Below are 16,557 nucleotides of genomic sequence, written 5' to 3' on the forward strand. Positions count from 1 at the left end.
CTATATTTTCGTGAACGAAAACTGTTACACAAATAGTTATAAAAGGAATTTGAGATCCCAGGTAAAGGTACGTTGTTTCTAAATACTATACTGAAACTAATTACTTTTTGTAAGCCCTCACTGACTTGATCGTCGGAGTGTAATCAACAGGTAAGGCTCATTTATCTCAACGGAGTCACATTCCAATGTAAAAAGAAGACGTGAATCAATATCCAAAATTAGAAGATGAGCTTTCCACCCAGTTCAACCAATGAAAGAGTCAACCAGCAAGAACAACAGTTTATATACTTTTTACTCTTTCAACCTATAGATATGCGACAAAATCAATGATAATTTATATATTTCTTTCTCCTTTAAATTTTTTTCAATATTAAAATTATTTGTGTCCCTGTTACCTAAACAACTTCGAAATTACTAATTCAGTGATAAACATTAAAAATATATTAAAAAATCATTCGGGTATTTGAGATTGATTTCTAGTTCAAAAATTAATCTCAATAAAACAAGGATAAATGAATGAGTTAAAAATAATCAAAAGCAAAGATCAACATTAGATAAAAATTCAGAATATTTTCAAAATATACAATTGAGAATATTTCTAATCATGAATAATTTAGACTTTTTTAATAACCAAAGAAAGATACCGAAAGAACCACATTTTTATTATATTTTTTGAGCCTAAGTTGAGGTTTGTGGAGAGTAAACGGGTTCACTGTATTTCTTTTAACCAATTTCATATATGAATTTTTTTTATAGAAATTGAATTTAGTTTCTCTAATGTATAATAATAATTAGAATTAGAATAATGGGAATAACCACAAAATAGAATAACAATAATTAATAATAATAGTTAATCAAAATTGTGATAAAATCAAATATATTCCACACAATATTAGTATACAGTTTTTTTTCTATAATTCTTTATTTTTATGGATTTCACGGTAAAATAGACAAGACAAAAAATTATAAATGGAGAAAAATAACATCTTTTTATAATATTTTTTATTTTTTATTTGAAAAAAAAATTAAAAAATTCCTTAACATGATTACTTAACATATAATTGATTAATTGAAGGATGTTAAGAAATGATAAGGCCAGAATAAAAAACAATCTATGAAGGACCAAAATACGAAAACATTATTAAGAACCAAAACAAAATCTACAATTTTTTTTCCCTTAGGGGCATGACAATAAACAAACAACTTGTCACTTCCATATTATTTGGAACTAAAAGAGTAGGGACCAAAACTAGAATAAAATTTGTAATAAGAACCGACATAAAAAAATATTGAGGAAAATAAGAAAAATTTACAAATTTTGTAGATACCAAAAAGTTATTTAATCTTTTTAATGATACAAATATCACTTTTGTTTTTAAAGATTGTATTAAAAAATAGATGTTTTAGAAAATACTACCTCTGAAAATAAGCAAACTTGTGTATTTTCTCAATTAAAAATAATACATTGAATTTAAAAATAATTCTAGAATTTGAAATTCTCTTATTTTAATTAATCTAATTACTTTTATTAAATTCTACAAATTCATTTTCTTTTAGAATTTCTTATTCAAATAACATTTTATCATGAAAAAATTTAATTTTTCCAAAAAATAAATTAGTTACTTAAAATCCCTTTTTCTTATAAAAAAAGGTTTGTTCAAACATAGTCTTAGTAAACTAAAACTTAAAAATATAAAGTAGCAAAATAAACAAGTCTAACACCTACAAAAACATTATTCAAATTTGAATCTCTAAATACATAATGGAAGAATAACAATTAATCACATTCAACCATTGATTCTTAAAATAAAAAGAGCTTGAAGAGATTGATTATCTCTTATTTGATCTGCTATTTATAGAAAAAAAAATTGCTCAAGAACTATGAAAAGGTAGAAGAAAAAATGCTATATTTAGGTCATTAATGCTATCAGATTACAGGTAGAACAGATAACAATTAGGCTTTTTCTTCCTTCCTGGGGTAAGTGTCAACAATTATCTATGTAAATTACAATTTATAGCCAACTTTAGAGTCTGAAATGACATTGACATTAAATAACTTAACATCAACGGTACCTCATGTATTGACCGAATAATTATTTAGAAAAAGAAAACCTTGATCTATGAAATGTTGGAAAATTGTAACAAAATGCTCTACATAATCTCCTAAAATACAACCATGTCATACATGAATCAAACAAATAATTCTGGTAACTGAAGAATTCTCCATAAAGGGAGGAACAGTGTTATATGAATTTAAGTTGGTCTGTTCCCGAATCTTGAACGCATTCTGTCATATGTTTTAGAAACCAAAAGAAGTCTTGGATCATCTTCAGGTATCTCTCGATCCTGCAATTCCACACACGAGTAGTGAGCATCATCATGGGTACATTAACATGTGTGACCATTAGAAAACAATTAAAAACTAGGAGTTCCATATCCTTCAATATAAGTATTTCAAGGAATATCTGAATAAAGTCATTCAGAGAACATAGAAATGAAAACTTAGTGTGCTCCTTTGCATGCAAAATGATGAATCACTTTTCCAATCCTATATACTAGAGGAGTGTTGAACTCTTGGCAATGTGACAAAACAAGATTGAATGGCAGTGCAAAAGGACCTGTAATATCCACAATCTAGATATGACAAATTGCAAGCTTTGCTATATGATTCATAACTCTTTTATCACTAAGATGAATATACAAACTATAAAGAGAAACTATTTCAAAGAACACTGAGGAACGTGATGCTATACAGAGGCGAATAACTCACTTTTAAGCCTCGATAATATGCTTGTAATGCAGGAAATGAAGGGTTACTATTCCGAACTCGCATCATGTCCCATATGTAGTTAGCAGTGGTATATCCCCCAGTCTACCATTTAAGAAATAAGAACAAAATACACATTATAAATTCCAGAGAACAAATATAAACTTTGTATCAAGCTAGTAACGAGATAGAGTTTCAATACCTTTTCTCCTGCAGCTATAAGCAGGAGCTCACTTCCCAATTTGCTATTCACAAAATAGTTTCTTTCGTTCATCCTTACCTGCATTTATAAAATAATATTTTTTAAGTCTTTAAACAGATCAGATCAATCACACTGTGACAAAGTTGATGGCGAAGTTAAGATGACCTACGAGAATATCTTGAGCAATTTGCATTCCTTTCTCAGTGTACCCAGCCATTGCCCCTTCTGCGAGAGTCTGCAGATATTTATGCATTTTATGCAAATTGTTTTAAAAAAATAATTTCGTAGCAGAGTTCAACAAGGTAAGGGTGAAACAAATTTTCAACTACATGTCATGCGTTAGATGCATGACTGGAAAATTGGCACTTTTTAAGTTAGGCATACTCGCATTAGTCACACACCACTGCCAGAAGGGTGTTTATCCATACTTACACCATTATCGTGATCATTTGAACAAGAATAAGCATTGAGCTACAATGCTTGGTATTGAAAATCCTAGAAACTTTGACCAAACTCACCACAAAAAGTTCTGCAGCACTAGGCCTTCCCTCATTTATGTGGTTGTCAAAAGCTTGAAGACCACGGTCAATATCTCCTGCATGACAATAGCACCTGCATAATAATGGTAAACAGAGATAAACTGATATCTTTAATAATACATCAGGAGAAAATATATCAGTAGAACTAAACAGAAGGATTCATATAGAGCAAAAAAAAAGTTATTTAAAGATTCTTTTTATTTAATTTTTTTTAAAAGAAAAAAAGTTTGAATTAATGCACAACTTTTATTACATTATTTATTGTTAATAAAAAAAGTAGTGATTATTTAAGGATTTTGTGTATTTTATCTTTTATTATACAAATTATGTATCTTACAATTCATAATAAGATTCGATTCGTGATTCAAAATACATGAAAAACGATTTACGATTCGAATCTCGATTAGAAATCATAAATAACGGCTAAGACCTATGACATGCATATCACATACTAGGTATAACAAAAACAGCTTTATCAAAGCTATACAAAAAAAGATAATCATTATTCAACACTCCCCTTCAAGCTCAAGCATATAAATTGTATACACTAAGCTTGGAACATATAAACCAAATTCAAAGTCCTCTCAATGATTTAGAAAAAATATAGAATTTATAAATTCAATACTAATCTCCTTAAATAAATACTTCTCTTGAATAAAATGATAATCAATCTCAATATGTTCAGTTCTTTCATGAAACACTAGATTAGATGTAATGTGAAGGGTTGTCTAATTATCACAATATAACTTCATATGTTGGACTTCATAAAATTTTAATGTTTGAAGTTGTTTGATCCCCACGAGTTCACATGTATGTAGCAAAAAGCCATAGCTAAGTATTCTACTTATCTAGTAGTTGTGTGTTTGTCTATAGGGCAATCAATCCAATTAGAATCCCAATATCCAGAAACTTGACTATTTCCCTTATCCTCATAAATAACCCTAGTCCAAGAGCCCTTTCGATATACCTAAAAATGTGAATAACAACGTTTCAATGATCATTGCGAGAATCCTACATATATTGGCTAACAAATCCAATGGAAAATTACAAACTAGGTCATGTGATTGCAAAGTAAAGAAGTTTCCCCACCATTCTCGTATATCTCTCAAGACCAAATAGTTCTCCATGATCAACCATTAACTTCTGATTTTGATCCATGACTCTCAATTGGCCTACATTCAATCATGTCAGTTCCTTCAACATTTCTAAACCATGTTTTCTTTGATATAGCAATGCCTTCCTTTGATTGAGCCACCTCAATACGAAGAAAATATTTTAGGCAACCAAGATCTTTGGTTTGAAATTTGTTGAGCAAGTGCGATTTCAATTATGAAATTTTAATAGCATCATTGCCTACTATCACTATTTCATCAACATAAACAACTAAGTAAACACATTGCCCAGGAGAAGTATGGCAATAGAACACTGAATGATATGTTTCACTTTGTTTCAGCCCAAAATTTTGCAATACATGACTAAACTTCCAACCAAGCTTGAGGAGATTGTTTGAGACCATATTGAGATTTATGCAATTTGCAAACTAAGCCTGATTTTGTCTAAGCAACAAACCGAAGAGATTTCTCCATGTATATCTCCTATACTAAATCTCCATGAACACATTTTTTATGTCAAGTTGATTGGGAGACCAAAGGCGAATTGGAGCCACAACAAGAAAAGGCCAAACAATGATGATTTTCACCCCAGCAGAGAAGGTATCACCATAATCAAGACCATATATTAGTGCATCCCTTAGCCACCAACCCTAGCTTTGTGGCAATCAACTCTACCATTAGGCCAAACTTTAACAGCATAAACCACCAACAATCAACTGATCTCTTGTCAAGAGGAAGAGGAACTAATTCCCATATGCCACTATGCTTAAGAGCCTGCATTTCAACAATCTAATTATTGCCATTCAAGATGATCAAGTGCTTCATGAACATTTCTAGGAACAAGAAGAAAAGACAAAAAGGAAACAAAAAAGAAATAGAAAGGAGATAAACATGACAACTCAAAAAATTGTAAATAGGATGAGGGTTTCAAGTAGATTAAATACCTTTCAAAAGGGCAATGGGCCAGCCAACATTATCATTACTTGGCTCCATAGTAGGGTTGGGAGGGGAGGAACAACTAAAGGAAGACTGTTTATAGGAGAATGAGGTTAATTTCCTTCTAAAGTATGCAACTCAAATTAAAAAGAAGGAACATGTAACACTTGTTGTAGGGAGACAACTTGTGCAGAAGAAGAGAAAAAACAAGTCTAAAAAACAAGGTAAGATTAACCGACATGAAATACCTTCTTGACCATGGAGAGTAACATTTACGGTCTAAAGACGAGAATATCCTAAGAAAATAAATTTAATAACTTTGGTAAATAAATTATCCTAGCCTGGGAAAACATCATGAACAAAACAAGTACACCCAAAGACCTGAGAGGGAAGACAGAATTATTGTTCATTTGGAAAAAACAAGAATGTGGGGTTTGATGGTTAAGAGAAGAGAGCATTCTATTTATAAAAAAAAAAAAAACATATAGTGAAATCACATGCGCTAATGGTGTAGTTTCAAAAAAACATGTACGTGTAGTTTCCACCAAGTGATTGTTTTTCTTTCAACTGTTCTATTTTGTTGAGGTGTTTGAAGGCATATGGATTGATGTAGAATACCATGTGAAGATAAGAAGGTTGATATTTCAAAGGAAAAATAGTCTTTGGCATTATCATTTCTAAAAAATTATAATAGTTTTCACACACTGATTTGATTCTTAATCTTATTGAAGACACAAAAATATTTAAAAGCTGAAATCTATCTTTCATTAAGTATACTTGAGAACATCATGGATATTCATCAATTAAAATAAAAAAAATATCTTTAAACCAAAAGATGTAACCCGACTTGGAACCAAATATATGAATGAATTGTACTAAAAGTTGAGTTACATCGTTTTATAGTTTGCTTTGGGAAGGAAAAGTGAACATGTTTATACCCAACTAACATGAGTCACAATAACACTTCCAACTTTTGGAGATTTGGAAACAAAAAAATTTAATTTTGATATACCAGGGTGACCCAAATGATCATAGAGAAGCTTAGGAGACAAAACAACACAACACATAGATGGTTGTGCTTCAAAGTAGTAGAGACTTCTAGATTCATGTCCTACACCAATCATTGACCTATACCACATTCCAAAATGATAGAAGAATTGGGATTCAATGTCAAAACAATTTAAGGACTTAGTTAATTGAGTAACAGAGGTTAAATTAAAAGGAAAATCATAAAGAGAACAAAATTTAAATTTAGTCAAGATGAAAGCAAGACTTGACAACTCCTCTAGAAGCAATTTGGGATCCATCTACTAACGTGACAAGGTGACCAAATTTAAGGGGTGCCAAAAGATAATAAAGAAGCATTGCCAACTATATGATGTGAAGCACCCGAGTCAACAATCCATGTACTTGGATTAGCAATTGATTGAGAAACACATGTTGAAACACTAGGAGTGGAGGAAGATTGGGCTTTATGTGCGATTTTCCGTCGAAGATATTCTTGAAAGTCATGCTTAAGGATTTTAATTTCAAATTTTTGAGACTTAAACAAGTTTGTTGTCTCTTCTGGAAAGCCATGAAAAGAGTATCAATGTACTTGAGTATGACATTATTTTGCAATAGGAGCACTCGAAACGAACACCTCTTCCTCGGGAAGATACCATTGTTGATGATTCAACCATTTTGGTTGAATTTTCCCTTTTTACAAAGGTAGAAACACGAAGTCTTGTAATTAAGTTGTTCAAAGAAGGAACTTCTTAACTAACCAAAATCTGAATGTAAACTCCTCAAGATAAATGCCATAAATAGCTTGTCAATTTTTAGTTTAATTATTTTCTAACGAGTCAGCATCTAAGAACACTTCAGCTTCTCTAGTGCAACTTGGGCTTGAGCAAGATGAGTAATCACATCATGGTTTATCTGTTTAAGGGAAGCCAACTTCTCTATTAAGTCATATAGATGTTGTCTATCATTAGCAAAAATACTTTATGCCTTTTTTCCAAAAAGAACAATACGTTTTAAAGGTTCTAAGAATCCCTAAAATATGTGGTTTCTCAAATTTTCACAATACAACACATAACTAAAATCAAGCTTTCTTCCATTGAGCATTATTCTTTGTTGATCCTCCATTGTGCACTTTCTCTAGATGTTCACGGTATCCTTGACCAAGGAACCAAAGTTCCACAAAGGCAACCTATGATACATAATTTTTACCATTGAGTTTCTCTGTGGTGATGATGGGTGTTCACGTACAAGCCATCAAACCAAGTAAAGTACAACATAGATGAAGATGATTCTTGAAACTAACCAAGGAAGCTTCGACAAGACCTATGGAAGAGACATGGTGATGCTTCAATGGCAACAAACTAACACTTGAGATGCACACAAGACAAATTGCAATACCAGTTTGTTAGAGCACATAAGCCAAAGTTTGGATGTTAAACCACTTGCGCTAGGTCATGCTTGACAAATTGCATCAACCCAAAAGTTGTTGGAAAAAAGGGTTTCGATGTCAACAGGGTTTCTAGTGACAAGACGACAATTTTCAGCAGTTGGCAGTGTCTGAAGGGAGGACAACAAAGCGGAAATTTGTCCACTTTGATACCAAGTTCAAGATTTTAGATTGGAAAACAATGTGTTCATACACTACAATGACGTTTATTTATATATGTAAAACTAATTGACAATACAACTCTGAGAAATCATACATAATAGCTTAAGGCCTATGGTCATGCCAATGACGTACTAGGTATAACAAAAACATCTTTATAAAGGCTATAACAAAAGATAATCATTATTCAACAAAGTTCAAATTGAAAGCATATTCACCAACCATATTTGGTGGTTAGATGTATGCCTTTATACAAACAATTCATAGTCTACTTGCAGAAGATACTAGATGTTTTTATAACGAATTCAATAAAAGTGTTTTGAATATTGGAAAATGGATAAAACACAGAATGTTAAATGTTTACTAATGAATTAGTCAATTGTATAGTTATAAAATATTATATATATATATATATATATGAATCAAGATATTTTGGTTTGAAAGAACTAAATAGTATTGCAAAAGAAACCTTTTATCTAACCAAAGACATCCCTTAAAAGAGGCAATGGAATTAAAGAAATTATTTACATGTTAACCACATATATATAACTACCTTCGCAGGGACTTCTAACTTCCTTTTGATATAAATGGTCAAATGGACAAATGGAAAATACCATTCATTTTGCATACTAGTAGGTACTTTCTAGAAAGGGTAATAAGGAAAGGAGCAGCTCCAGGAAAATGCCTATTCAACAACTTTCTCAACATCAACATTTCTTTTTGTAATTTGTTTCCTTCCCCTCAATTAGAGGCATTGGCAACAAGAGGATCCTTAGTTGATTACCTGATTACTTGCATCATAATAAATATATCAGGAGCTTTCCCCTCCTTGTTCAACATTTCCAAGAGTGTGTCCGTCAACTGCCACATTTAGATAGCAAACATGCATATATTAAAAGTTAAATTAAAAGAAAAAAGAAAAAAAATAGCAGCTTGGAAAATAAAATCAATTTGGAATAGGAAATAAAAACAAAAAAATGTCAAACAAACAGTTCAGGTGCACGGAGAGAAAGAATTCTTGAGTGATGACACCGCATATCACATGTGAAGAAATAGTGCAAAAATATAAAAGTGAAGTGAAAAGGTGATCAAATTCAATTATTGAAGATTTCCGAAGTCTTTATTTTCAAGATGGACTCTACTTGGTTTGACAACCACATTAAAATGGCCTGTTTTGAAATATACACAAATCTGCAATTCATTGGCAAAAAAAATTTCAAAGTTTAGTAATACAAGGTGGTAGGGGCAGGCTACTGTCACAAAAAACAAAATTCAAATACGATATTCGGATGTGATACAATCCCTTCATTAACTAAATTGGCAGAAAACTTCTGTTAACAACCAACCAAAAATTCCACTTTTTTTTTACGTATAGAAATATAAATCTCTAAAGAACATATAGTAATGATGAAATTTAAATGTTGATGTCATTATCTAAATAAATAGAAATTTTGCATACATACAACCAAAGTTATCAAACCCTATTGTTAACTCATAAACCCTTACAAGTTTAAGGGTCTAATGAAGGGTAACGAGTCGACTCGAGAGTAAACTCAGTCAGACTCAGTCAAACTTAGTGAACTCGCGAGTTCGAGGCCGAGTCACCGAGTTGTGAAAGAAAGCCTAAAACAATGTGTTTCACTAAGATTAGGTTAGATTTTAGGGTGCCATCTTCTTCCTCACTGTCGTCATCGCGCTAGAACCGCCGCTCGCCGCGCATCCTCGTCGCACCGCGCATCCTCGCCGCCGCACCACTCGCGAAGCACCGCAAGTATGTGCTGATGTTGTGGGAATTAGGTTTTAGGGATGGGAAATTAGGTCTGATTGGGTTAGGTTTAGGGATTTATAAATTGGGTTGGGGCTTTTTAGCTTATTGGGTTTAGGGTTATTTTTAAGTTGGGTTTGGGAATTTTTGGACAGATTGGGGATTTTTTGACAGATTGAGATTTTTTGACAGATTGAGATTTTTTTTTTAAAATTGGGGATTTTTTGATAGATCGGAGTTTGTTTAGATTTTTGGAAGATTGATTTATTTTTTTTTAGATTTTTGGCGGATTATAAGATGTGTGGAAGTGGTTCAAATTCAAAGAATGTGTTGTTTTTTAATTATTTTGTTGGTGTATGAACTTATTTATTTCAATATTATGGAATTGGTATCATGAATTATTTTTTTTGTTAAATATTTTGTGTGAAGTAGACTCTTACGAGTCTACGAGTCGGATTTACCGGCCTCCCACGAGTCTGAGTAGACTCTCGGGTTTGATAACCTTGCATACAACTTCATTAAGCCTTCATAGAAAATGAAACTATAAAGATCCTAAGGCTGAAAATTTTCTTGTGGCCATATTCTAACTCAGCTTACAGGTGTCCAACGTGGCAACAAGAAAACATCTAATCTCTATTTTCTGGTCAGTATAGAGTGTAACAGAAATAGAACTTTTAGAAGGGTTCCATAAAAAGGAAGAATAATTAACACATTTGTTTAGCAGAAATAACATCTAACCATTTTTTCTTGGTGGTAGTAACTAGGTAAGTCAATGAAAATGAAGGATGTAAATATTATTTGAAAGAAATATACAGCAAATATAAAATATTAACCAAGAAAATGGATATCATGTTCTGATCTGCATTGAACACCAAATGATGTCCAGATTCAAATATCACATGCAACCATTTTCTACAGGATTTATGCTGATAATTAAATCCAATATCTCAAAGTCATGGTTGAATGATTTCATTTCACACACATAAACAAAATGGTATTGGAAGAACAAAATCAGAAGCATATTAAGAAGAATTATTTAGCAATAGATTCCAATTTAATATGCATGATACTTAATAATACCTCAACATTTTTTAGGTCTGCAGCAGCATGAAATGCAGTGTGATATGCTGTAAATGCTACATTCGAAAACCCTCCACGCCTATGAATATATTCTGCTGTTGGTAGATTGTATAATTCTTCATCTGTAACACCCATCATCACATTCTCAGCATTTGCACTGTTGGTTTCAACTGAAGACCACATCTTTGACTTCTCCACAAACTCAATAACCTTTTTCCACAGAATAAAAGTTTTAAACATCCCTGAACAAATACAGAATATACTATGCCAAATAAAAAGATAGGTTTGATAACTACTTTTGCAGCAAAATCATCAACAAGAGGTGTCTTATTCTTGTGTGCAACTATAAGCCCAGCATAGCAGAACTTATTTAATCCCAGACCAGCAGCTGTCATATCACGAACAATTGCATACCTGGATCAATACATTTCAATAAATATAATTTAAATATTCCAAAAAATATAAATATATCTAAGTGACGAGTTGATGATGCTGAAATACAAGTTGTACTAAAAAACAGAAAACTAGAAGTGGGAAACCTCCTACCTTACTTAAAAGACAAGAAAAAAATTATATTGTAGAAAACCAAGTCTTACTAGTTAGGCCATTAAGAGTAGAATTTCATAACACATTGTTGAAAATAAAGCAACAATCCTTGGACATTGAATGACAACAATAAAGCATTGTAAGAAACAGAAAACGGAATTATAGAGGGCAGGAATTAAGGGAAAAATTAATTTATAGTATAGTATTAGATAGTGAAAGAAGTAGATTGTAACATACACTCGGTCTATGCGTCCATCAGCAGCACAAGCATTTAGCAAGCAGATGTAGGTTTGTACATTAGGCTTTACTTCCATGCATTTCATTTCCTCCAAAATCTCCATTTCATACAAAAACAAATAATCATATGTCTAAAAAGAAGGAAACAATAAACACAGACAACAATACTTTAAATCCTTGACTACAAGCAATAGTGGTAAGTACCTGAATAGCCTTATTAGAGTTCTTGCATTTCCCACAAATCGAAATCAGAAAGTTGTATAAAGTAACCTACGTCATCAACATGAAACAACTGTCATTGATCTAGAAATTACACATCAAAATGTTTTGTGTCCTATCCTAATGGCATCTGCTGATACAAATTACTAGACAAAATCATTATGGGGCAACATGCAAGCTCCCAACAACATTTTCATGCAAAAATATATATAAAAACAACAAAAGTATCTTCTGATCTACAATAGCCTGGAAACATGAAAAGATTATAAAGAATAAAAGAACCTCAAAACCTTCTGTTATTACTCAAGATTATCCATATTCTAAAAGTTATTACAAAAGGAAGAGACCCAGAAAATAAGAGTTCAACGCAGCACACTAATGATATCGAACTACATTACTTTCAAGTATAATCATTCCACTCTCATCCATTCCCCTTGTTAATAAACAGGGGGAAAGCAATAGAACTAGCTCAATATCTCAACTTCAGATCTCATTATATGTCAGTACAAATTGAATATCAAACAATGATATCGCTTCTGCAGGTGATGATCAACCTAAATTTGTTAAGCACCCCTTTCTCAGCATATAAATTCAAGGATTACATTCAATATCAATAGCATTATTCCAACACCTCGTCACTCCCAAAATGGAAAACTATTCAAGCAAAGTAATGAATAATAAGAATAAAACAGAACATACATCAGGGGGCAAACCCATAGCTTTCATTTGGTCCACGAAGAAGAAAGCATCTTGCATCCTAGCTCCTTTCATAGTTCCCACAACAAGGGAATGGAAAGTGTCACGGCTAGGTTTCACCCCATCAAGCATCATATCATAGTACACATCTCTCAGCAAGAAAGTCCTACCAAACAAAACCCCAGATACAAAAATTCAAACTTGGCAAAATTAAAACAAATGGGGTACCTTAGAATAATTAATTAACCCATATTTTATATAACAAAAAGTGGAGAAAAAGACCTTCTTTGTGCAGTGAGAGAGCCCAAAACAGTGTTGTACTCGGAAACGTTGTTTGCATAGTTTTTCTTGGCGTATTCATCCGTGGAAATGGAGCAGAATCGGACTCCAGAAACCCGATTCAGTGACCCGACACGAGCTGCATAACGTGATTGAACTACAGAAAGAGAAAATAAAGAGAAACTGAGACTATGAAAAAAAAAAAAAGGTGTGCTACATTACATGACTGAGCTATGGAAAGAGAAACTGAGACTGTGAAAAAAGTTTGTACGTGAAATGAAGTAGTGGAAGAAGAAGAAGAAGAATATACCAATGAGAGATTGAAGGAACTTCATAGCATAGCAGTGGAATGAATCACTTGGGAACGGAGAGTTCCAATCTCTCTCCTGTTTCTTCCTAAAACCCTTGGAGTTTGTTTGTCTTCTTGTTTGGGCTTTCGTTTGTTGGTGTAAGGACTGCTTCTCCCTGCACCTCCATAATTTCTTCACTCACCTCCAGAAATTTTTATATTAAAAAATGTAATATTTTGAATTAGTGTTATCTTAAAATATTTTTTCAGATTCGTAATTAGCTTCTGAATTATGCAATCCAGAAGTATTTTTTTCATATGTATGATTAATTTTAGGATTACATAATTTGAAAGTATTTTCTAATATGAGATTAGCTTCCAAATTATATAATCCATACACATGATTAAATTTTAGATTATATAATTTGAAATACCATTTTTTTAAAATATATTTTAGATTACATAATCCGAAAGTTATTTTTAGATTATTTAATCTGGAATACCATTTTTTAAATATATATTATGGATTACATAATTCGTAAGCTATTTCTGGAATCTGAGATTAACTTTCAAATTACATAATCCATAATATATATATATATATATATATATATATTTTAAATTACTTCTGTATTTTATAAATTTTTGGGTGACAGAAGAAGAATAAAAATAGATTTTATCTTTTTGGATGAATAGATATAAGCTCCCCTCATTTTCTTTTACAACCCATGATATAAAAAACAACTAAATTATTTTTGTCATTACATCCTTATTCAATTTCAAATTATATCTTGGATTATGTAATTGAAAATAAAGTTTTAAATTATATTTTTTAGAATATATTTTTTTATTATGTAATATAAAATATAGTTATAGATGTATAATTTAAAATAGAATCTCAATTATATAATCTGAAAAAGTTTTAGAATGCGTAATTTCAGAAATAGTTTTAGATTATATAATTTAATTGGTAAACCACTGCTAAGACATTACAAATGTCTATAAAAATTAAAAAAAATATTTTCAAATATATTATTTTAAAATTTATTTTGAAAAAACATAATCTAAAAGGTTTCATTACACTTATAGAAAAAGAGTGTTAGAAATTTCATATTAATTAGAGATAAAATTAAATTACAACATAGTATGAGTTAAGTTTACATTTAACTTTAAAATATGAAAACTAAGTCTATTATAGCAAAGTTTATTTAGTTATGAGCCTATTGTCAGACCAATCATATATATTTAGTCCTACGCTTATATCTAGTCCTTACTGTAAGGAAATGCATTGGAGATTTTGCAATAAACTTATTGTTTTTCAATATTGAGTTAGAGAAATACTTTCTAATAAGGAATGTAATTTTTATTTTAGTTAGAGCATTATGGTTATCCATTATTAAAAGAACATATTACATTCAAGAAAGAAAATTTCATACTATGACCCTTCCTTCCAAAAAAAATATTACAAATTATCAACTTACCATTGTCTTTTTTATTTTTGTGTCTCCTAATATATGGATGTTAATGAAAAAAAAATTATGTATCAAACTTTGCAACATGGTAATGTGTTCCATAATATATAGGTGAACTTTTTAATATAGTTAAAACATATTTTTTTATTGTATTATATTATATTATATATATATATATATATTTTGTTTTTGTCAGTTGATTTGCTCGCCGGTTGATTCTGATGACAAGTTCTAGCTTCGTCGGTTTCTGCTAGAATTTGTTCTTCCCTTTGTTGCGTTGGAATGAGGCTACGTTGAAACAGAGAGAGTCCTACCTGTTGATTGCACTCCGACGATCAAGTTCGTACAGAGCTTATAAGAATTAAGAAGTAACAAGTTTTAGTCTTAGAAACTGCATACCTTAACCTGGGATCTCAAGTCCTTTTTATAGTTTATCTCTTGTAACAACTTTTTATCATGAGAATATAATATCAATTGAAAGCATACTCAGCAGAAAAATATTTTGCTCAAGGGCACACCCTCACGATGCTGCTGCAACAAAACGAAATCTTTCCTCAAAGGAATGCATAAAATAATAACAAACTAACCACCACGGTATCAACTCATGTACCAGCATCAAGGGTCCAGTTTGTTTACGTAGGCGCCCTCGACGTGGCTACGCTCCTCTTCTACATACATGCAACCTAACATTTGCGTGCCCTAACACACATGGACTTAGGTTTAAAAGAAAATGTTTTACTTGAACTAGACCCTATGCGCACTAAGCGCACCTCTAGGTCCATAACTACCCCGCGCTAGGAGTGCAGTCTCATTTCACTGGCCCGCCCCACATAAGAAGTAACCTGTGGGCTTGCAGGCCAGCCCGCTTAAGATTTTTTTTTTAAATAATAAAATTTCATTAATTATAAAAAACTTATTCCTACTAAAATTTATCCGTGTTTCAAATCATTTAATTAAGATAAAAAAAAAATTCAAGTATGAGGGTTGTTAGAAGGCTTGATTAAAAATAATTAAAGTTTTGTTTTGCATCTATTTTTTTCCTATGTTTGTATGTAAATGTATAAGAAAGAGTATGTTATCAAAATTTGCTACAAAATATTTTAATGAAGAGAACTATTTTTTTAACTATCCTACCAAAATCTCTTCTTTATATTATTTTTTTATTAACAAATTTTAAATATAAGACTTTACTTAAAACTAAATCCAATGTCACTCTTAATACTAACTCCTTTATATGATTAAAAAAAAACATTCATTTTTTTAGTACATTGAATTCAAGTTTTTTAAAATAAAAGAAAGGTCACATTGCAATAATGGATGAATGGAGTATGATTTTTTTTTACAACAAAAATTAAATAATTATTTTTTTATTTACGCGAGCCAGTTGTTGGGAGGAACAACACGGGTTACCGAGCTAGATTAGTGAGCCCGCCCCGCACTTTTTGGTAGCGGGTCGGCTCGCCCCGCATTGCCACCCCTAAATGAAACCAACCTCATCTATATCAATGCATTGTGATTACCAATCGGCAATAACTATAAATAAAAATAAAACTTTCAATGAAAAGAACAGACATATACAATTGAGACATAATTTAGTGAAACAACTGTTAAAGAGTGAAACGATTTCTATTGACTATGTCAAGTTAGAACGGAATTTGGCAGATCCTCTAACAAAATTCCTAGGGAGAAAACTTATTTTAGAAACATTGAGGGAATGGGACTTAAGCCACTTGCAAACAAACAAGTGATGGAAACCCAACCTTTGTGATTGGAGATCCCATGAATAAGGTTCATATGGGTACAAACA

General features: G+C 31.4%; 1 protein-coding gene across 1 annotated transcript; it reads right to left on the bottom strand.

Moving 5' to 3' along the window:
- Window positions 1-1,890: 1,890 nt before the first annotated feature.
- Window positions 1,891-13,485, bottom strand: LOC137837172 (pentatricopeptide repeat-containing protein At4g35850, mitochondrial). The gene is made up of 13 exons (XM_068646060.1): window positions 13,300-13,485; window positions 12,993-13,146; window positions 12,714-12,876; window positions 12,000-12,065; window positions 11,796-11,893; window positions 11,309-11,426; window positions 11,013-11,222; window positions 8,952-9,028; window positions 3,488-3,581; window positions 3,139-3,204; window positions 2,970-3,047; window positions 2,771-2,872; window positions 1,891-2,346 (listed from the first exon to the last, which is right to left on the bottom strand). The coding sequence occupies exons 1-13, from the start codon at window positions 13,322-13,324 to the stop codon at window positions 2,254-2,256; spliced, it is 1,344 nt and encodes a 447-aa protein (XP_068502161.1). The 5' UTR covers window positions 13,325-13,485; the 3' UTR covers window positions 1,891-2,253.
- Between the last annotated feature and the right edge of the window lie 3,072 nt (window positions 13,486-16,557).

Source organism: Phaseolus vulgaris, chromosome 4, assembly GCF_000499845.2.
Source record: "Phaseolus vulgaris cultivar G19833 chromosome 4, P. vulgaris v2.0, whole genome shotgun sequence".
Lineage (NCBI taxonomy): Eukaryota > Viridiplantae > Streptophyta > Magnoliopsida > Fabales > Fabaceae > Phaseolus > Phaseolus vulgaris.

Coding starts and splice junctions, on each gene's coding strand:
- LOC137837172 (XM_068646060.1), bottom strand. CDS start 13,324: ATGAAGTTCCTTCAATCTCTCATTG. Junction 12,066..12,713: donor CTATGGGTTTGCCCCCTGAT/GTATGTTCTGTT, acceptor TTGATGACGTAG/GTTACTTTATACAACTTTCT. Junction 11,894..11,999: donor ACTCTAATAAGGCTATTCAG/GTACTTACCACT, acceptor TATGAAATGGAG/ATTTTGGAGGAAATGAAATG.